The sequence below is a fragment of the Epinephelus lanceolatus genome, chromosome 1 (assembly GCF_041903045.1).
Source record: "Epinephelus lanceolatus isolate andai-2023 chromosome 1, ASM4190304v1, whole genome shotgun sequence".
Classification (NCBI taxonomy): domain Eukaryota; kingdom Metazoa; phylum Chordata; class Actinopteri; order Perciformes; family Serranidae; genus Epinephelus; species Epinephelus lanceolatus.
The window spans coordinates 50104278-50126776 of NC_135734.1; the positions used below are offsets into that span (position 1 = coordinate 50104278).

General features: G+C 41.0%; 1 protein-coding gene and 2 long non-coding RNA genes across 3 annotated transcripts; 2 read left to right on the plus strand and 1 right to left on the minus strand.

Annotated features, from left to right (window-relative positions):
* Positions 1-89: 89 nt before the first annotated feature.
* Positions 90-11143, minus strand: LOC117257202 (uncharacterized). Its single transcript, XR_004501680.2, has 3 exons — positions 11061-11143; positions 3206-3296; positions 90-347 (listed from the first exon to the last, which is right to left on the minus strand). It is a non-coding gene; the product is annotated as an uncharacterized LOC117257202 (long non-coding RNA).
* LOC117257201 (uncharacterized) lies at positions 3637-13669 on the plus strand. The gene is made up of 3 exons (XR_004501679.2): positions 3637-3787; positions 11079-11217; positions 11589-13669. It is a non-coding gene; the product is annotated as an uncharacterized LOC117257201 (long non-coding RNA).
* A 3105-nt stretch (positions 13670-16774) lies between these two features.
* LOC144464519 (nuclear factor 7, brain-like) lies at positions 16775-19039 on the plus strand. Its single transcript, XM_078171858.1, has 2 exons — positions 16775-16958; positions 17068-19039. Exon 2 carries the CDS (start codon positions 17085-17087, stop codon positions 18471-18473), a length of 1389 nt encoding a protein of 462 aa, XP_078027984.1. The 5' UTR covers positions 16775-16958; positions 17068-17084; the 3' UTR covers positions 18474-19039.
* The last annotated feature ends 3460 nt before the right edge of the window (positions 19040-22499 follow it).

A 22499-nucleotide genomic window follows, 5' to 3' on the forward strand; every position in this document is an offset into this window, starting at 1 on the left:
GATTAAATAGTCAACTGAACCCATTAAGAAGAGCAATGTATTCAGACAGAGTGTTTGTGAATTTGATAGTACGATTGCTTTATTGAAAGTACAGTAGCACCATTGCCAATAGTGGGATAGTTAGTGGGCTAAAACTGTACATTAGTAGTTGAGGTAGCACGTTGAAAGGCAGATAGTTAAAGGGTTTATATGTTGTATTGACTTAAAAGTGGGGCGCACTGGTAGTTCACATGGGAAAGGTGCAGCTAGCCCTTATTGCAGCTGTGTGGGTTGGAATCCAGCCTTTGTTCTTTGCTGCATGTCTTCCTTGCTCTCTCTCTCCCATCCTTCTGTCATGCTTCACTGTCCTGTCAAATATAGGCAAAAAATATATAAGAAATTAAAGAAAGAAATGAGCTCTCTAGCGCCCCCATTTTGTTTGATGGGGTCAATAATGGAGGGGTCCCCTCAGATTATGTGTGGTCATATGCCTACAAAGTTGCGTGGTGATGGGTGAAACCCTTGAGATGTTATACACCTTTATGTGATGAGCCACGCCCTCCGCAATATTCATTGCCTTATAGAAGCTCAGTTTTAGTAAGTTTTCCAACTTTTGCCAAGAGGGAACTTTAGATATTGGTCCCTAGATTATGTTCACCCAGTTTCATGCAGATCGCTCAAACTTCCTAGGAAGAGATCCATTTGAAGTGTTTTTCAAAAAAATCAAAATGGCGGAAAATCTATATAAGCGGAAGTTATGGGTTCTTGAGGCAAATGTGTTCCTCATGAGGAGAGGCATCTCTGTGCAAAGTTTCATGTCTCTACGACATATGGGGCATGAGATATGCCCATTCAAAGTTTGACATTTCAATGGGTTGCTATAGCGCCCCCCTTTGGCCAATTGATGTAATATTGCTTCATTGGCTTCCTCCCATGACCCTCTACCACTGTGCCAAATTTCACATGGATTGAAGTCAGTGAGGAGAAAAACATGGAACACACACAGAGTTTTCATCATTATATAGTGAGGAAATAATAAAAATATAAAAAATAAGATCAGTATCATTTATTAGCACTAAAAATATATTTTATTAGAACAATAAACTTTTCTTGTACAAAACGTGCTATGCCATAAAACATAAAGCATGTCGTATCATAACAAGATAAGTAGTTTGTTGTTATAACATGAAATGTTTCACATTATAACAAGATAAATAATATATCGTTATCACAAGAAAACAAGGAAAAAATTATTTGAATTTTGTGAATAGGTCTTTAGGGAGATGAATATGGGCGTTTATAAATAAGAAACCAAATCCTAATTTTCTTCATTGGGCTATCTTAATAATATTAAAAAACTATTATTACACTTTCTTATTTGAAAAAAAACAAACATTTTCAAGCCCATTTTCATATACAGCTTATTTGCTTTTTTACAATTCATTACAAAGAAAAAATTTGATCAGAGTAAAAGAAAAAATAAATAAATAAAAATATGAGAGATATAAACAACCAATACATTCACAGTCTAATAACAATAGAGAAAAAATAAAATAAAAATAACTTCACAGTTGAAGAGATGTGGGCTAACTAATATAAGATAATAACTAATGAGTTCTAATACCTCACACACTGTGCACATTTTTATAATGACAATGTAGTTTGTTCCTTTGCTTACCTGTCTCAGTGCTGCGACTCTCAGATTGTGAATAGGTTTTTGGTGTGACTGTGTGTAAATAAGTAGTCTTTATCACTTTTAAATAGCTTAATATTCATGTTTTAAATACCCCTCCCTCTGAGTGGCCCTGAGACTTTTTCACACACTGCAATAATTTAATTTAACTTGTGCAATAACCCCATTCACCCTGACTGTATATATTCTGTTTGGGTAAATAATCTTGTTCAGTTTACAATATATATATATATATATATATATATATATATATATATATATATATATATATATATTTACATTTATGTTTGTTAATAATTCCTGTTTATTTAACTATATATTTGTTAATACTACTGTTTAAATTTCTTATATTTTCACGTATCTTTCCTCTCTTGCAAGGAGCACTTGTAACATAAATAATTTCCCCTCAGGGAAAGTACCTCAAGTATTTCTGATTCTGATTCTGATTCTAAATAATATTTATGTAAGAAGAAGTTATGTATTAGAATATTATTAGAATAATATTATTATATTACAATATTATGTAAGAAGTTACTTAATCACAAACAGTAGTGGATGATGGGGATTTTATATGCATGATTCATATTTAATAATGAACAGTATAAACATGTGTTTGTATCTGTAGGTTATGACCTGTCACAAATATCATGTGTAGCTTCACTCTGTGTTCCACAGTTTCCCCTGTCTGCTGTCACAGCCTCACATTTGTCTCCACATTTTTCCAGCTGCTTCACAACCTCATGTTTTCAGTCCAGATGCTCAGCGTGTGTGTGTGTGTGTGTGTGTGTGTGTGCGTGTGTGCATAGAAAAGGACTTAAGTCCCTCAGCTGTCTTCCCTCCTCTCTAACCTGCATAGCAACTGCACGCGCGGCTGTCCTCCTCCTCTCCCCGCGTGCAGCGCCGGGCTCTGCGCTCTGAGCCAATCGCGTCGGCCGCTCAGTGTGACGTCTTGTTTGTTGACACTGCCATTAGCTCGCCACCTGTGTGACGTCACTGCAGCAGGTTGCGGGTGGGGACGAACCAGAGCAGAGGAGGACACAGAGAGCATCCAGGCTCAGCAGGAGGTCTCACTCCTCCCTGTTTTTATCCGCTCACATTCAACATCTATCGGCTTTATCTGCTGGATCCAACCAGTGAATTTAAACTGGTGAAACATTGACGCAGGTTTATGATGTCAGACACATACTGTGTGACTGGTTAGAGGTTTTCAACAGATAGGAGTCTATATTTACTTAGACATTTGAAACAGAGGGGAGATTTATGATTTAGTACAAGTGTTTTCTGGCTTTATGTTTCAGCTTTGTCAGAGAAAACAGTTTCGACATAAGGAGGACTATTGGTTGGTTTTGGCCTACTGGTGAAGCGTCCTGCAGCCTTTCTATAGGAACCATCTAACCACTGCTTCTCATCAGGGTTGGACATTAGCACCCGGTGGCCGGGGGATTTTATGAACCTGCCTCCGTGTTGGGTAATAAATAATCAAACCATTGAACTGTTCCATGAAAAAGTCGACTCAATCACAAGGTGCTCTACCTAAGTAGTGTAGCATGTCCTCACTGCATCTTCTCGACCAATCCAAGTGAGGTTTTCCTTCTTCGTCTTCTTGTTTGTGTTTACTGGCACACTGCAAAACACCCAAACAAACAACTGCTGTAAAAGGAGACGAAGAAGAAGATTCACAAAGCTGAGTAGCGTTAGCAGTTAGCATGGGTGTGTTTGTTAGTCTAACATGATGGACTATTTATAAGACAATATGGGGACACGTTACTGACATAAAGACAATGGCTGATGTCACAGAGCCAACACAACAGAGGACATCTCCATGAGCCAAAAGTAAAAAGGCGATTTTTTTCGTGATAAATAATAATACGTTGTTGTTTTTTTGCTTTGGTGTCTGCATTTTGTTTATGTGCATAGAATCCCGCCCCCTTGTCCATCACAGCGCCATATTGAAGCTGGTGTGAAATAAGGAGCGGAGTGATCCCTCCTCTCACAGTTACAGGATCTTCGGACTCCGCCGACACGTCGCACACGGAACTCTGCCTGGAAACACCGTAAAGTAACCGGCGGCCGACAGAGACGGAGCGGCCTCTCAGGACACGAGGGGTCGATTAGGTGGGATAAAATTAATTTCTGCTCCCGACAGCAGCTCTCACATCTGTGTGTGTGTGTGTGTGTGTGTGTGTGTGTGTCAGTAGGCGGAGCTCTGTGTTGTAAACATGTCCGCTCCTCTCCGTCACATTAACACAGAGGTGGACTGAAGCTGTGTGAGGACTCTGACACAGTCTGTGGTCCAGATAAGACCAACACGGTGACACTGATATTAACGAGTTAATACGCCAAAATATAATTTAACAGCTAATGCCTATGAAGCAGCTTGAATCATAAATACTCATACATGGGATTTAAAACGTAGTTTCAGTGGCTTCTTCCATTAAGCCTTCGAAACATCACTTTTCTTGTGCTGCCTTTTGCAAAAACTTAAATCTTGAGCAGCTATTTGGTGCGATTTGCATCAAAAACATGGGGAAAAGGCAATGTGCAACTTGGTAAGAAACGTCCCACAAATTGCAAAAAATAACAGAAATAAAATAAATAAATAAATAAAAATTTAAAAAAATATTCTGAAAATGATTAAAAAAAGAATTAAAAATAGTGAAAACTACATTTATAATAATAATAATACATTTCAAAATTATGTTACATAACTATTATAATTTTAAGCACTTTTTCCAGGTAATTTCTTTATTTTATTTTATTTTTTTACCTTTCTTTAAAAACAAACAACTAATTATTAATATTTGAGTCATTTCGTCTTTTGTTGCGTATTTCCTTCTTCCAATGTTTTCAAAAGAAATCAAGCCAATTTGCTCAGGTGTCAAAGGGTTAAAAGGCTGCACGTTTATACTAAGGCCACTTCAAGAGACGTGCAATTAAAAGTAGTGCAGGTTTCTGTTTCCTCAGCTGTAATGTCTCTCATGAAGCCCAGTGTGACATCCATCAGCTGATAGCAGCAGCCCTGATTCCTTAAAGTGGAGGAAGAATAAAGCTGAGGCTAACTCCGCTCACTTGCATCAAATCAATAATGCAGACAGGCTGTAATTAATCTGCCGGCGAGAGATTATTTATCTTAATTATTTCCTAGTGGGTGAACTGCATTCATGCCAACAGTGCTTCATTTAGGGGCTGTTCGTTATTTATGAGAGAGAAGGGGTGGTGCAAAAAAGGGGGAAGCAAGTCAGATAATTCTTTAAGCACTGGGAAGGGATGTTTTTTATTTTGGCAAATTTAAATAGGCTAGTTGTATTTTGTATTTATTAGAGCTCCCACGACTAAGAACTTTCCTGTCGACCAGCAGTCCTCATCAGGGTCCATCAGTAGACCAACAGTCATCATCAGGGTCCATCAGTGGACTAGTCTCCTGCATGTTTCTGATATGAATGTAATGATTAAATGATATATTTTGGTGGTTTGAGTTGAAGGTGTGAGAAAGAATAGTATCAGTAACATTGTTAACACTGTGCTACATTACAGAGAAATACAAACCGTACTAATGAACCTTCATTAATATAGGCCTATATTTTATCTCCAAGTGCACGTCACACACTGAGCGAGCCGCCTGTTAATGACGCTGTGGGCTAATGGGCATGTAGCTACTTCCATGTTTCAGATGATACGTCATGTTTGTAGTCGACCAATGAAGATGAGTTTACATATCACCTTGGGTTCGTCCTTCACCTTCTCAAAATGATCCCACACTTTGGATTTCCTGCCCGACATGTTATTAACTAGCCTGTGGAATAACCGCAGGTACCAGCTCTGGAAATTAACCTGACTCCTGTCTGACTGCTGAGCGTGGACACTTCCTGTGTCTGTCCTTTCAAAGTAAACTCACTCATGCTCCAGTCATATAGGTTTGGATTTATTTTGACAAGGAGCAGCTCCTGATAGAGTTTCACTATTTTTTTCTGTGACTAGGTGACCAATGAAATCGTGCCGACTGATGACCTTTCTGGTCGACTGTTAGGGGGCAGCCCTGGTACTTATTTTATCACTGATTTTTAAAGACGCCTTCTAAACCCATTGCTTTGTAAGGCTTCTTTAAAAATTGCCAAATTTACACCATTTGTCTTTTTTGAAAAATAATACTTTACTGCAAGGTTTCTTTCAACATCCTACAAATATTTTTTACAGTCCGTTGCATATTTTTATGCCTTTTGTGTAAATTAAAGCTTCAAACAAAGGGACGAACACCCAAACACAATTACACGAATAAATAAATAATAAATTGCAAAAATACAAAATTTGTTGTCCAACACGGCCTCACTCCAAAGTCTGGTTGAAATCTGGCACTTGCAGTGACTTACAGCGTCAGACACTGACGAAAAAAGGCCTTTCTTTATCATCGGCATGATGCGCAGCTGGTCGCTGTTGTAGTTTAACACCACCGGGCAGCATCAGGGGGAAACGCAGCAGGACAAGAACGAAAGTTAAGGCGGCAAAAGTACGGTGGGTGGGAGGGTTCTTATATTAACTATAAATACAGGTTTGTGCACACTTTTCCAAAGCCTTTTAAAAAATTATTTCCAAATCTACTAACTTCTTGTAGTTTGTGGAATATTTCTTGACACGTTGCTTATCGCCTTTTTATTTTTCAAAAGAAATCAAACCGATTTGCTCAGGACTCAAAGGTTTAAATACTTGTGAAGGGCGTCTGAAGGCAGCATGACAAATTGATGTTGTCCACGTTTCAAATTCTTAAAGAGAAAACAAACGAAAGTCCCACCCCAGCCACCCCTGTCCTCTGATTAATACAGAACAGTCCCTTAATGAAGGAAAGAAGAACTTTATAAATACACAATTTGGTTACAGTATGAATTCTTGTAGCCTGCTGTCAGTGGGGTCGTCTCGTCCTCAGTAGGAATCAAACTACCAACCCTCGAGGTAGATGAAGCCACATAAGTAGAAACAAAAGGAAAGAAGCTTAGGTTGCACACTGAGGGTCACATGTAGGTTTGTGTCGAGTCCTCACAAAGGAAACACAGATTCAGTTTCCAACCGCAGAGGGCAGCACTGGAGATAAGACGACGCTCGAGTCAAAACCAAACCATCTCTCAGAGAAAGAGAGGGGAGCTATATTTAGCTCGGCTTTCTCTCTGGCTGGCTGCTGAGGAGGGGAAGTGAGGCGACTGCGCTGAATGCTGATTGAGATGCTCTTAAATTCATGAATGAAGCATGTGTGGCTCACATTAACTTGTTACACTACTCGCCTGTTACATTTTAACCCTTACAACTCTGCCACAGAAACGATCCGCCAGTGCACATAGTGGTGTTTTTGTTCATTGTGTCATTTTTTCAAATGCTTCACATCCCTTAAATCTGCACAACCTGAGCTAAGAGGTTATGTGAGTCAGTAAACCAGAATAAGTGATGAAAGTATTGATATTATGTCATACGTTTAAAAAATACAATGTTTTTTTCATCAAATTTGAAAAATAAACATACAGAACATATTGATCCAAAAGATTTCTAAATGTAAAAATATGATTAAAGTATCTTAACACTCCACAAGTTATTTGAAATAAGTACAATTTTAGTTTTTGAGATATGTTCATTTTTATGTGCATACTGCAAAGGCGTTTTGATAGGTTCATCTGCAGTAGAAATGTTTCCCCAGAGCCTACACTGGTATTTTTTGGTATTTCATATTTGTAAAATCTGTCCAACCTAAAAACTAAAAGGTTGTGTGTGTCAATAAACCATAATAATTGATAAAAGTATTCAAATTGTGCCATAACCTTGACACTTCTGTCGACCTGCTTCTCTGCTCCTCAGGTTTTTAATGAAAGCCATATGGCTTTTGACATTTTGACGTTTGTATTAATAAGTCAAGTTTGTGCGTCTTAACAGATAAAATAAGACGTCTTAACACGTCAAATGTGCGTCAAGATGTGCATTAAGATGTGTTCCTAATTGGTCTGGAATAAATATTAGCACACCGTAATGATAGTAAAACACAGGTTCTGGTTCAGTGCCAGAAACTGTGCCTATAATTCATGCAAGGTATAATAGGGGACACGAATAAGACGGATACAAAGCTCAATTTTCCTGAGTAAAACACCATGTTTGTGTTTAAGAATAATTTTCTATATAATTTATACTGGATGCAAACACCACAGGCTGTGGTTTGTTCAGCCACAGTGGCCAATGTTTATGTGGAAGAAAAAAGAACAAAAGAAACGCTCAGATTTCTCTAAAATGCTCCTGCAGCTTGATCCTAAATGTTTTTAGTTATAATATTTAGATAGATCCAAACGTTCTGTCTTTGTCTTCTATGTTTGACTCGCTGCCCGCGCTCTGCTGTGGTTAAATTTTTATGTCCGTCCAGCAGAAGCTCCCTCTCTGATGTTATATTTAGGTCTGGACTAAAGGTTAGGCCCATAATCAACTTTTATGTGAAAATTATCACAAGTTATTGCTTCGCAGTTCAGCCAGAAACCCAAAGCCGTTTGTGAGGCAGTTAATCTCTGGTTTTTAAAGGCATGCGGCCTGTTTTACTGCCGCCCATTACTTCTACTAGTGTATTGACACACTGGTTACAATCTCCATTTGTCATTGTGCTGTGAATAAAATCAGTTTTGGGAGTGTAAAAATATTCAGCAGCATTTTGTTCCTGTTTGTTACAGAATCTGTGACAGAGACGTCCCAGCAGCCCACCAGTCTGTGGCTCGTTAGGGTACGAGTACTAAAGCTGGGAAGTCCTAGAGGGACACTTGGAAACAGCCGTCAATAGTCGTGTTTCAGATAAATTGTCAAGCGAATTTTGAAGGTCCAGTGTGTAAGATTTAGGGTGATTAAGTGGCATCTAGTGGTGAAGATTGCAGATTAAAACTAGCTGAAACTTCTCCTGGTTAGAATTCCTTCAGTGTACCAGGAGCTGAATTAACCGCAGAGGTCTCTTCCTCTCCAAAACAGACAGACCAGCTGATTTAAGGGGGATTTATACTTGTGCGGCAGACCCTACTCTGTAGCCCACGCTGTTGTGAGCATTTATACTTGTGCGGTGGTGTGCCTGTGTTGCTCTGCAGTTACACCTCCAAAACACTAGTTGGCGGCAGAGGTTTCAGTGAAGTGCTGTCAAGTTTAGTTGATTCAAAACACACTTCAAACACACATTAAACACACATTAAACATGGCTTAATAGAGATAATTTCAAACACAAGGACACAAATCAGCTTCACTATAACTCGCAGCGTTCACAGACAAACACTTGTCTTTATCTGGACACACAAATACAACATGCTAATATTTTTAGCACAAGCCTATGGCATTTTACATTGTATAAGTTAGCTGTATCAATTAGCGGCCAAATGAGTTGTTATATATCACCAAAAAATCCAATATCGTGCATCCCTAGAAATTCTCAGTTGGAATATGGAAACTATGGAAACCAATAGATTGGTTATTAATTAAGTCATTTGTTGCGGCTGTAACGAACAGAGCTGTCCTCGTCTTGTGTAATTTCCCAGCATGCATTACAGATCGTGTAAAGTGTAAAACAGAGTATGATGATCCCATCAGCTAAACTCATTGAGTTGAGTTTGATTGGATTGACGTCACAGACGGATCGTTCTGGAGGGGATTAGAGATGTCCGAGCCGATAACCTGTTATCTCTCTCCTCCTCTTTCTCTCCATCTGCGTTTCTCTTACTTTGTATCTTCGTCCAGTCTCACTCTCTGTCCTCTACACACACTTATCAAAATCAGAGTATCTCTCAGATCTAAATGCATTCAGTGTCTTTTTGAAGACAGTAGTCGCGCTGAATGTCTGCCCTCTGACTCCTCTCTCATTTGACTTTTCATCCAGTGAAGCTTTGATTGTTTTAATGGTGTTAAGTGTTTTTTTCCCAAAATGTCAAAATTCAGCTGTAAGTTTTCCTTTTGTTACCGAAGTTCCATCGTCACTTAAAGTTAGGGTAGGCAGTTTCATTTTGGTGCCATTGGGCAAAAATCCCATAATAAGCTTTGAGCATATTGTAATTGAAGAGGCCTGAGAGAAAACTCGACTTGTGCACCTCCTCTTGGCTCCGTTTTCAGACTTTAGGAAATTTAGCCCATGATGGGAGACTTTGGCCGATCATAGGTCATTTCAGAGAGGGGGCGTTCCTATTGGCTGTTCTACAGATGAGTGTGCACGTCCCTTCAGATGGTGAAAGCCTCATTCAACGGCGGAGATTTCTGCAGAGAAAGTTGACATCCCAGCATTTGCAGTAACTGCCTACTCTGCACAGCAACCCAAAAAAGGAAGACGGACTGATCAAATAGAGTCTGACAATAGATGTAATAAAACATGTTTAAATATTGGCATTCAAGATATGGAAGTAAAAGGGTGCTAATAGTTTAGCCAAACACTTATGTAGCTAACGTTAGCTAGAGCCTCAAATCACAGTGTGTCCTCCGCCTCATAACCTGCCAATATAGACCACCTCGCCAGGAGGAGAGCGGGCAGCAGCTCAGGAGATGAACCCCCACACAGTGGCCGCAGCAGCCAGAATCCAGATAGCATCAAACTCCAGCTCCAGGAAACCAGACAGCTGGATTTTGAAACTTTCTGTTGCTGCTGTTACACCGATTACACCTGCCACTGGCAACCAGCCCGCTGTGACACCTAGCGCAGGGTTTATGCTGTCTGATTTCGAGCTGCTACAGCTGCCAAGCGAAGGTCCTGGAGTTGTTGCCCACTCTCCTCCTAGTGACGCAGTTCACAGCGATGGATGTGGACCCCCAGCGAGAAGCCGCAGTAACCAGAAACAAAACAGCACTTCCCTCTGGATCAGTAAACTTTGAGTCAACTTTCTGTTGCTGCTGTTGCAAAGGTTAGACCAAGCGCTGCAGCTGGCTACCAACCCACTGTGAGATGCTGATGCCAACTGAAGATCCATCTCTGGAGCGGCTGCTGGCTCTCCTATAGGCCAAACAGTCCACAATGACGGGGAGCGAGGCGGAGGGATCATGGGGTGGCTAGCGCTAATTCTTGTTTAATTTGTGGACAAACAGAAAGCGAGAGTGGGGGAAAGACAGAGTGAACGAATGCACTGCCAGTAACGCAACAGTGACATAAGATTAAATAAATCAGTGTATGGTAAACACTAGGTTACTGTATGAAGCATGTGCATACACCCGTGGTCGTGCGGTGGGAGGGGCTTAGGACAGACAGGAAAGAGCTGCAGGAGGAGGGAGTATTTATATTTATATAACCCTGCCTACCCCAGCTTTAACTATGATTTACTGTTACAATAATAACAGAATCAGTTCACATACAGTCAACCAAATAGAAAATGCAACAGAGAACTTCAGAACAAAGACAACTAACTGTGTATAACTCTACCTGTGTGTTGTTGCTCAGGTGTGACTTGCTGTGTTGGTGACTGTGATGATGGGAGGAGAGCAGAGCCATGAGACGAAGGCTGAGGAGAAAGAAAAAGAGGCGGATAAACATCAACAATCTGCCCCTACTGACAGCTCAGGATCTGCTGCTGCTGAAGGTATACACAAAAGTAGCTCAGTTGTAACTGAGTACATTTACTCAAGTACTTAATAATTTACATTTTATTACCTCATATTTCTACTCCACTACATTCCAGGGGGAAATATTGGACTTACTGCATGACATGTATCTCACAACTTTTCAGATGAGGCTTTTACATCAGATCGCCTTCACAGTATTTCTTCAAATTTGGCACAAACGTCCACCCCACTGTTGTCTAATTCCCTCAAAAAGTGACTTCGCAAGGATAAATTTCAGTTTTGAGAAGTCATCTTCAACTCTTTCTGATCCTCGAAATAAACATCACAAAAACACAAACTGTCATTGCACACATTGTTAAACAGATCATTATGCATTTTACTCCCACAGACACCCCAGGAGAGCTGCCCCAGTGCAAGATGGGAAACAAGAAGGTGGACAACATGTGTTTCATGATCTCGTGCACTAACTGGTACTAAACTGAACCAGCAGGTTAATGAAACATAAGATTGTTAACATGACTTCTGGGCCAGATGCTGCCTTCATGGATTCACCGAAAATCCAAAATGAAGCCGTCACCGAAGTCCCACGTGCTCCCTGCATCGTTCCACCAATCATAAAAATGACAAATTGCCATTTTACAGCTTAAACAAATGAGATATAACATGATCATCAGTGAGCTTTAGAGGCGCTGTTAGGTAAATATTGTCACCGTAGGTCGGAGCCAGGCTAGCTGTTTCCCCTGCAGTCTTTATGCTAAGCTAAGCTAACGGGTAGGAGCTTCATTTTAACATACAGATGAGAGTGGTATTGGCTTATCTAACTCTTGGCAAGAAAGTGCAAAGGCTGTGTTTCCACTTTATTTATAAGGGAAGACACCTGTAGCATATCGCTAACTCTTATGCTGGCACAGATGAGAAAAATAATCTGATATCAGATATATCATGGGAATAAGGTGATTGTTGTGAGTGTCAGTCCTTTCCTTTCCGCTTCTTCAATGTATAAACTAACCAGGTAAACACATTCATTCATTTTCCGTAACCACTTATCCTGTTAGGGGTCACGCGAGTGCTGGAGCCTATCCCAGCTGACACTGGGTGAGAGGTCACCAGACTATCACAGGGCTGACACATAGAGACAGACAACCATTCACACTCACATTCACACCTACGGACAATTTAGAGTCACCAATTAACCTGCATGTCTTTGGACTGTGGGAGGAAGCTGGAGCACCCGGAGGAAACCCACACTGACACGGGGAGAACATACAGACTCTGCACAGAAGGGCTCCCACACCCTGGGTTCGGACCAGGTTGTTGGAGGTTAAAGTCACGATCCCACACTGGCTGTCTTTAAAATCTAATTCAGTCATAAAAGGAAGAGGCAGAAGAAGGGACGGAGAGAAGATGATTCATGGACTGTATGTAAGATGGCATTCAAGGAAACCCACTTACTCTAAAACTTCAATTTAATGCCTACTCCCTTTTACTAGCCTGGTGTGGCTACACGTTTTGACAAATAAAGGCCTCTCTTAATTCGAGGCCTGGTCTGGTCGCCAAGCGGCTCATTTTCATAGAAGTTCTTTGGATGTATAAAACAGGTTGTTGGCTACCCCCTGGAGATGACATTAGATCGCTGTATAGATCCTGCATACAAATATACATGTTTGAACTTCTGTCAATATGGAGATGCTACACATCATTAGCTTGGTTAGATTCTCCACAATTCAATAGTTCAGTTTATTTTATTGAAACTATGAGCACCAAAGAATAATTCAAGAGAGAGACAGAGAACAAGAGAGATGAAAAAAAGGTGGTGACTCCCTACGTTACCTCTGAACTGGGCATAAAGTCAGATTGTGTGCCCATTCGTCAATTACCCGTTAACTTATTCATATTCCTCTGGTCAGTACGAGTCTTCAGATCAAAATAATCAAAAGGGTTTTTCATAAAAATGAATCCAAGTTGTAAGTATTTGAATAGCTTTAAGTAGCGGGTGCTGAAATCCTCGGGTGCCATAAAGCTCTCTCTCTGATGCCCCGTCTGTTGGATCTAGATCGGTGATTCATAATTTATATGTTATCCGAAGCCTAATTTTTAAACAAGTAATATTCACACTGGTTTAAATAAACAATTCCATTGTATTTCCTGATCTTTGCTGAGCAACAGTTTTGTTTGAAAGGAATTAAAGGCCTGTCCCAAATATAGGCCTGTTGAGTTCTGTTATATCAGCGAATAATAGCCCAGGCTATTAATTGAAGTTTTACTGTAAGTGAGTATTTTTTTGTGGTGCCAATAAAGACTGACTGTTCTACTGATCACAGCCGTGTATGAATGTGTTTCTCGTCATGCTTTAGCAGGTTGAAGGTCGGAGAAGTAGACTAACATTTGACTGAATTAGTGAGTTTTGAATTTGATCAAAATTCTTTTAACTGGCTGAAATAAAGATGTTTGATTTTTTGTGTCTCATTACTTTTCAAGATTTAAAATTAATTGTCACCATTATATTGTTCTCCTCTTAAATGTTTAAGGAATACTTCACCCACAGAATGACCAGTTATGTATCAGTTAGTTATGTTGTGTTAGCTCGAATTTGAAAACTTCGTCTTTCTTGCACTCCTCCATGGAAAACTACGAACATATTGATTTACTGATCAAGTGGGGACCATGTCTAACAACAGCACAAAAAACAGTCCCTTACAGAAACTGTTGCAAAAAATAAGCAGCTTATAAAAATCAGAGTGAAAAACGAGATGTGAAAAAAAAAGAAGGTAAATAAGGTCTGTGGTGAACACGAGCTGAAGAGACTTTCACATTTTGTTCTGTGACATAAAATTCATCAGTCAATACCCCAATGTGAACTTTGAAGCTTCTATGTGTCATAAGCGGGATTTATACTTCTGCGTCGTATCAATGCCGTATCTTCTGCCATAGCCTGATGTGCATCTCTGCAGACCTCCTGTTTATGTTTATAAGGTGAAACCATTTACCTCAGTGAAAACGAAGCTTGCATAGTAACGCAGACAGCCTCTCCAGGAGACCCTGCCTCCAGTCCTGTCCATGTGAGCTGCAAAGCCCCTCCTTAAGTCCTGTGAACTTCAGTCATCAGGCGGTGCAATGCGAATGGGACTCCAACATCGACTGGAGGATGCTGAGTCCAGTGGGGGTAGAAGGACACACATCTCCCACCACCGAGAGTATAGTGGGGGTAGATGAAGTTTCACCTACTGACACTGACTTCTCAAAGCTCCCAGAGAGAATTTACCAGACTACAACCAAGGAAACGGCTCTTTTGCAGCTGGTCCCCAGAGGAAGTGCAACAGGTCCAGGAAGCTGATCCTGACATTGCACCTATCAAGACGTGGATGGAGGCCGACGGAGAGCGCCCCCCATGGTTAACAGTCTCACCATGCAGTCCAACCACAAAGATGTACTTGAGCCAGTGGAAGCGACTCTACATCTGAAATGGAATACTGGTTAGGCGTTTCTACTGCCTAGATGGCACCCAGTACTACCCACAAGTTGTGCTACCTTGTGTCTTCCAGCCTAACGTCGAGGGACAGGTTGGTGGACATTTTGGGGTGGAGTGCACCGTAGCTCGGTTGCAGACCCAATACTTGTGGTACCGGATGAGGGAGGATGTCACCCTCTGATGCAGTACCTGCACCAGTTGCGCATCCAAGGCCAGGCCACTCAAGACACCACAAGCCCCCATGGGTACGGTTCAAGTGGGAGCCCCAATGGAACGTGTTGCCTTGAACATCATGGGCTGCTGAACGAGATAGAGCGCAATAACAGATATGTGCTTGTGATACAGGACTATTTCACCAAATGGGTGGAAGCCTTCCCTCTCCTGGACAACAAGGCTGTAACTGTGGTGGAAGTGCTAGCCTCAGAATGGGTGTGTCATTATGGAGTGCCACAGATACTGCACAGTGACCAAGGCAGAAAGTTCAAGTCTGAAGTGTTCCAGAAAACGTGCACATTGTTTGGTATAGATAAAACACGTATCACACCCTTCCGGCCTCAGTCTGATGGCCAAGTTGAGCATTTCAATGCCACCTTGCAAAAGATCCTGGCCACAACAGCTGGGCGTTGCCACTGGGACCGGGACTGGGACCTCATGATCCCCTATGCTGTTACGGCCTACAGAGCGACAAAGCACAGTGCAACTGGTTTCACTCCCAACTTCATGATGATCGGCAGGGAAGTGAGTGAGCCAGTCGACCTGGTAGCTGGCCTGCCACCTGATCCTGATGCAGCCCCTTCAGCCCCTGAGTATGTCCAGCACCTGGAGCTGGCACATCAAATCACCAGAAAAGCTCTTGGTGAGTCTGTGAAACGTGCAAACTGCTGTCACACACAGTACCAGGTTGGTGATACTGTGTGGTACCTCATCAAAGGTACACGCAAAGCCAAGAACAGAGACGGAAAGTTCCTCCCATCTTATGAAGGGCTATTCTTCATCCTGGGACAGTTGGACGATCTGGTGTATCGCATCCAAAAAGGCCCTAAGACCAAAGTTAAAGTGGTTCATCATGACCAGCTGAAGCCCTATCGCTGCCGTGATCCCCCTGGACAACACCTGGGCTATGCAGCAGGCTCAGAGCTGGACACCAATGGAGGGGTCACCAATTCTGCGGACTCCGACCTGGGTCTCTCCCAGCTGTTCTCCAGCACCGACGTGGAGGGAGCATCCAGCTTCACCTCGCCAGATCCAGTAGCGGACGTTCCTGCAGCTACAGCTTCACACGCCCTCACTTCTCCTCATCTGGACTCTTCTGCTCCTGGGGACCTTCAGGATATTGGGGGTGGTGAGGCAGAGAAATAGCATCAGGGCCATTGTTCGCAAAGGCCGAGCCGCCACTGGAAACAAATTAGGCGTTATACAATAGAGGCATAAAAAGTGCTGTTTCTAGTATGCTAATGATCTCCTACCATTGATTTTCCTTAGCCAATACATTTCAACTGCTGTCGTCTGGCAATGGAAACAGACCAAATCAATTCAACCCAGATCCCCTTTTGCAGATCTTTCTTGTTACAAAGTTTGCACAAACCTGTAACACAGAACTACTTGTGGTTTGTGAGTCTGAATAAAATGTTCCATGCCCACAGTTTATTATTTTAAAACCTATTTGACAGATAGTTTTGCTATTTTAAGAATGCCATTGTCAGTGATACACAACATACTGCTTTCTATGTGGATCAACACTTACGATGTCCCCCACCATTTGGATCACCTATGGCTCAATGGATAGAGCATAGAGCTTCATATGCAATAGTTTACTGAGTCACAGGTTCAAAGCCCAAATATGATGATTTTTTTCATGACTGTAGAAGGTGTCTCTTTACCTGACTCACCTGACACAAACCAGGAAACACTTTGTTATTTACAGAGTATTTTACAGTACAGACTGAAGAACAGACGACCAGATTCACCTTCAAACCAAACCCTCCTCCACCACATTCACCCCACGTTTAAACAATGTTTGAACATAAACGTAACTGTCGCAACGTCCTGCTGAACACCATCAGTCTACATCAGCAATGAAGGAAGTGTAACAAAGCTCCACCCCTCACCTGACTCCCCTGGCACAAACCAGGAAACACTTAGTTATTCTTCCTCACTGCAGAGAGACACACAGACTGAAGAACAGACGATCAGATTCACCTTCAGACCAAACTAACAACTTCCTCTGAGTGAGTTCAGCTAAAACTCCAACACTGCTGCTTCAACCTGCTGACACTCCACACACTGAAGGTGAGTTTGACTAAAAACACCACTCAAAGTCAAAGTACATTTCAGTCAAGTTAGTAGAGGAGGAAGGGGAGCCATGACTGACTGTACTTTCTGTCTGCTGTGTTTTCAGCTTCACTCAGAGACTAAATGGCTTCCAGATCAGAGGAGGATCTCTGCTGTCCGGTCTGTCAGGACGTCTTTAGACATCCTGTTGTTCTGTCATGTAGCCACAGCTTCTGTAAAGACTGTCTGCAGAACTGGTGGAGACAGAAACAAGTATGTGAGTGTCCAGTTTGTAAGAGAAGATCTTCAAAGGAAGAACCGCCTATAAACCTGGTGTTAAAGAACCTGTGTGAGGCCTTCTTATTGGAGAGAGATCAGAGAGCTTCAGAGGCTCTCTGCAGTCTGCACTCTGAGAAACTCAGACTCTTCTGTCTGGACCATCAGCAGCCAGTGTGTGTCATCTGCAGAGATTCAGAAAAACACACCAAGCACAGATTCAGACCCGTCGATGAAGCTGCACGACAACACAAGAAGGAAGTTGAGGAAACTCTGGAGCCCTTAAAGGAGAAGTTAAAGGTTTGTGAACAAGTTAAAGTGAAGTGTGAACAAACAGCACAACACATGAAGGTCCAGGCCCGACGCACAGAGAGGCAGATTAAGGAGCAGTTTAAGAAGCTTCACCAGTTTCTAGAAGAGGAAGAGGAGGCCAGGATGGCTGCACTGAGGGAGGAAGAGGAGCAGAAGAGTCAGATGATGAAGGAGAAGATGGAGGCTCTGAGCAGAGAGATAGCAGCTCTTTCAGACACAGTCAGAGCCACAGAGGACGAGCTGAGAGCTGAAGACGTCTCATTCCTGCTCAACTACAAGGCTGCAGTGGATAGAGTCCAGCAGCGCCCCCTGCTGGATGATCCACAGCTGCTCTCAGGAGCTCTGATAGACGAGGCCAAACACCTGGGCAACCTGACCTTCAACATCTGGAACAAGATGAAGGACATGGTCTCCTACACTCCTCTGATTCTGGACCCAAACACTGCTCATCCAAACCTCATCCTGTCTGAAGATCTGACCAGTGTGAGACCAGGACAGGAACAGCAGCTTCCTGATAATCCAGAGAGGTTTGATTATTACTGGTCTGTCCTGGGCTCTGAGGGCTTTAACTCAGGGACTCACAGCTGGGATGTCGAGGTTGAAGACAGTACAGACTGGTCACTGGGTGTGTTAGCAGAGTCTGTCCAGAGGAAGGGAGATATAGAGTCTGGATTATGGGGAATATGGTTCCATGAAGGTAAATACTCAGCACTGTCACCATCAGGTCCACTCACTGGTCTCAAAGTGAAGAAGAAGCTCCAGAGGATCAGAGTGAATCTGGACTGGAACAGAGGAAAGCTGTCGTTCTCTGATCCTGATACTAACACACACATACACACCTTCACACACACTTTCACTGAGAGGGTGTTTCCATTCATTAACACTGCTGATAAACTGAAGATATTACCACTGAAGGTCTGTGTGACAGTGAAACAGAGCAGTTAGAGATAAAGAGGATGATTATATTTATTTCTTAAAGGTAAAAGCAGCTGACTTTAACCTGTTAAGCTGCACCTGTCCTCCTGCTGATATGTTTTGTTTGTTTCACTTATTTTTATTTTATCTTTGTTATTGAGTTAAAAACCTTGCTTTATGCTTTGATTGTTGAACACTTAGTGACATATCGTTTGGCTTGTTTAGCCTTTTTTCATAGATACTGTTTCATTATAAACTTGTTCATTTCTTGTTATTCTGACTTGTGACGACCAGAAAACACTTTATAAATAAATGAACAAGTTCATGCTTGATGTAATCAAGAAAATATGATTCTGTCTTTAGAAGTATTTTCATTTAGTTTCCATCTGTTGATTCTGCTGTTTGTTATTTTGTCAGAGAAGGAGCCGTTTTACTGAAGAAATCACATGTTGTAAGGTGGAGGTCTCAGTTTATGCTCAGACTTAATGTCAGGTTGGTGATTTAAGAACATTTATAAAAACTGATATTAATGCTGAATGTACATTTATTTATGTGTTTCATCAACATAATAAAATATTGTTATTTCTTGGCTGTCATATTCTGCTCCTCAGTTTATTGCTTAAAGACGTGACATCTTTTATTGACCTCTCCTTTTGGACTGGACCAATGGAGCTGGAGATTTTTAACATAAGACAGAATTTAATTTAATTTGAAGGGTTAAATAAAACCTGAGCAGGTTGGCCTGAAATAGTCTTTTCCACAACACACAACAAAGGCAATGAGCAGCTCTACAAGAAATTACCCAAACATTTGCAAGAAACTGGTAAAAGTTACAGGAAGATTTCCTGACAAATAGTTTAAAAAGAGGTAAAAAATAAAATAAAATAAAAAAAAAAAAAATATATATATATATATATACATGAGTTTTTTGTTTTTGTTTTTTTACCTCTTTTTTTAAACTATTTGTCAGGAAATCTTCCTGACGAGAGATTTTTTTTCCTATAATATAATTTGAATAATACAATTATAATAATTATTAATATTTTTCTGGCCATTTTGTCCTTTTTTAAAATAATAATTTGCCCCTCTTTCTTTTCTTTTTCTGATAATTTTCTTGTCATATTTTACTATTTTCTTGCAATTTGCAGGACATTTGTCAAGTGGCTCACAAGAAAACTGATGTCTCTCATTATTCTTAGTCAAAAATCTTAAAAGTTAAAGATCTTGTGGAATTATAGACAGCACAAATAATATTTAAAGTAAAAAAACAAACACTATTTACTACCTGGCAATATTCAAAACTTTATTGAAAGGTGAGGGGGTTATAACTTCAGGGGAAAATGTAATATATATCAGAATTTTTATTTTCCGGTATTTTTGTGATTATTTTATATCTTGCTGTGAGACAAATATTACTGGTATTTAATGTAATATATTACAATAGGTCGAGGAGAATTAATCATTGTACAGCTTTATACTGATGGGGAGCTACATAAGTGACTATTATGCATTCATGGAGAAGGGGTGGGAATAATTAAGCTTGTCCTTCCTCCCACTCCTTTTTGGACATGTTCATCAAATCATTAGATGTTATTTTCAGTTTTCATGCCTTGTTTAGTAACCTGTTTTTTATGTCTGTCTACTCCTGTATGATTGGAATAGAGTGGCTAAAAGTTTGGTAGGACTTTAGATGACCTGATCTGACCTTAAATATGGGCTGAGAATATTTGAGTTTCTTTGCATTCATATATTTGCCACTCAGTCACTCAACAGGTTCCTCACTGTTTTCTTAATAGACCAGCTTCACTGACTGTGTTACACCTAAGTCTGAGATGAAAGATACTTGACTGTCGTCCTTCTGTAGAGAGCAGTACGGTACATAGAGGAATGAAAGTGTGTTTCTCCTGGTTGCCGGTGTAAACAAAAAGAATGATGCAACATATAGTGGGAGTGAAGCAAACACAGACAGGTACAAGCATGTGGTGCAATACAACAGACAGATACAATCATATGAGCATGAAATCATTTTAATGCACCGATTCAGCATCCCACTTGTGTGTGTGTGTGTGTGTGTGTGTGTGTGTGTGTGTGTGTGTGTGTGTGTGTGTGTGTGTGTAGGCTGTGTAAGCTCAGGATGTTGTTACAGAGTGTAACGTTAGTTCAGGCAGGACACCATGTCAAGCTCAGCTCACATCCCAGCTAATGGAGCAGCTGATTGATGAAGGGAGTCAGCTGATAGATCACATGATTCCTTTCCATGCAACCAATTGGTGAATCTCATTCAGGGCGCCCTATTTAAACTGCTCTGGCCTGTCTACTGTTGCTGCTTCCTCTGCAACCTGCCTCCACCCCAGCTCCTCCTTTTCATGTTGTGTCTGACTCATCAATGTCATTTCTGTTTGTCACTGATGCTGCTCTCTCTGCCTTTAGTGGGATTTACACTTGTGCATCAGCTGTATGCAGAGCCTACATACGTGTTATGAGCATTTATATTTGTGCGGTGGTGTGTCTATGTCACTCTGCAGTTACACCTCCAAAACACTGGTCGATTTTGTATTCAACACACACCTAAAACACACCTTAAACACACATTAAACATGGCTTAATAGAGACAGTTTCAAACACAAATCAGCTTCACTATAACTCGCAGCATTCACAGACAAACACTTGTCTTTATCTGGACACATTTTCCCCACGAATACAACATGCTAACGTTATTAGCACAAGCCTATGGCCTTTTACATTGTATAAATTAGCCTAGCAGCTTCCTTCCTAGAGACTTCCTCTACTCATATGAAGCCAGGGACAACAGCAACATTTAACAAAGGTAACGTTACAAAATTCGGCTCCATTACAACTCACAAGGTTCACTGACAAAACAACTGTCTTATACTAAACACGTTTTCCAAACAAATACAACATGCTAACGTTATTAGCACAAGCCTATGGCATTTTACATTGTATAAATTAGCCTAGTGATGAGCAGAGATTTCCTCTGCTCATATGAAGCCAGGATAAATCACACACACGACTTAAAATGCTATTTTTGTGGAGGCTTTATTGTCTTCACTATTTATTGTTTCTTATCTGTGAAATTAAAGTAAATCAAAGTTTTGTTTCCACTGAGGGAAATGGTTTCAGCTCACAGAGACAGACAGGAGGTCTGTGTTGCTCTGACATGTAGTTACATTTCTGGGGAGGTGCACGTCAGGCTATGACATAGGTTACGGTGTAGGTTCTACGTCAATGCAGAGCCTACGCTGTAGGTACGGCACTGATTTGACGCAGAAGTATAAATCCTGCATCAGGCTTTCTGCGTAGGCCCTGGGAAAGGCAGAGAGGCCCCAGAACAGAGCTGTACCGCCAAATATAATACTGCACATGGAAATAAAGTTTTCTTAGACTAAAGTGGTCCTGACTGAAATGTTACCAACCCCATGACGTACCTTCGTATATGGACAGTAGAGACATGTCCCTACCAATATCTTGGTATATCTTTTTGTTAAACGTCATCACTTCATTCATTTAGCCAATTGGACATTTATGTGAATTTCTTTTTCATAATTAGCACATGAGTTCTTGAGGTGAGAGTTTGAGCTTTGTTGCATCTCCTCTGCTGAATGCTTTCGCTTCACATGTTACACAGGGGTGTGTTTCATTCCAAAGTATTGAGTCATTGATGGATATGTTGTTCAGCAGGTTGTTGCAACAGTTTGAAAATAGGTTGAACGCAGGGTGACTGTAGTCAAGAAGTTGAAATATAATTTAGTAAGATCCCAGGAATAATTTGGGAAGGTAGAACCATGGAAAGGCAGAGATGCCTTTGCTCTGTAGGCGCGGTCCTTGAAGAGGCATTTATTAACAAACATATTAAAAAGAGACAAAAATGAATGCTAAAGTATTCAACAAAAATAGCTGCCTCTCTACTGACCACTGAATGATTTTAACTCTCAGCCTCACCTGACTGGAACCTTCCACCTGCACAGGTGAACTACCCTGCCTTTCTCCTGTGCAGGCTCATTGAGATAGACCAATTAAAATTGTTTTGAGTTAAAG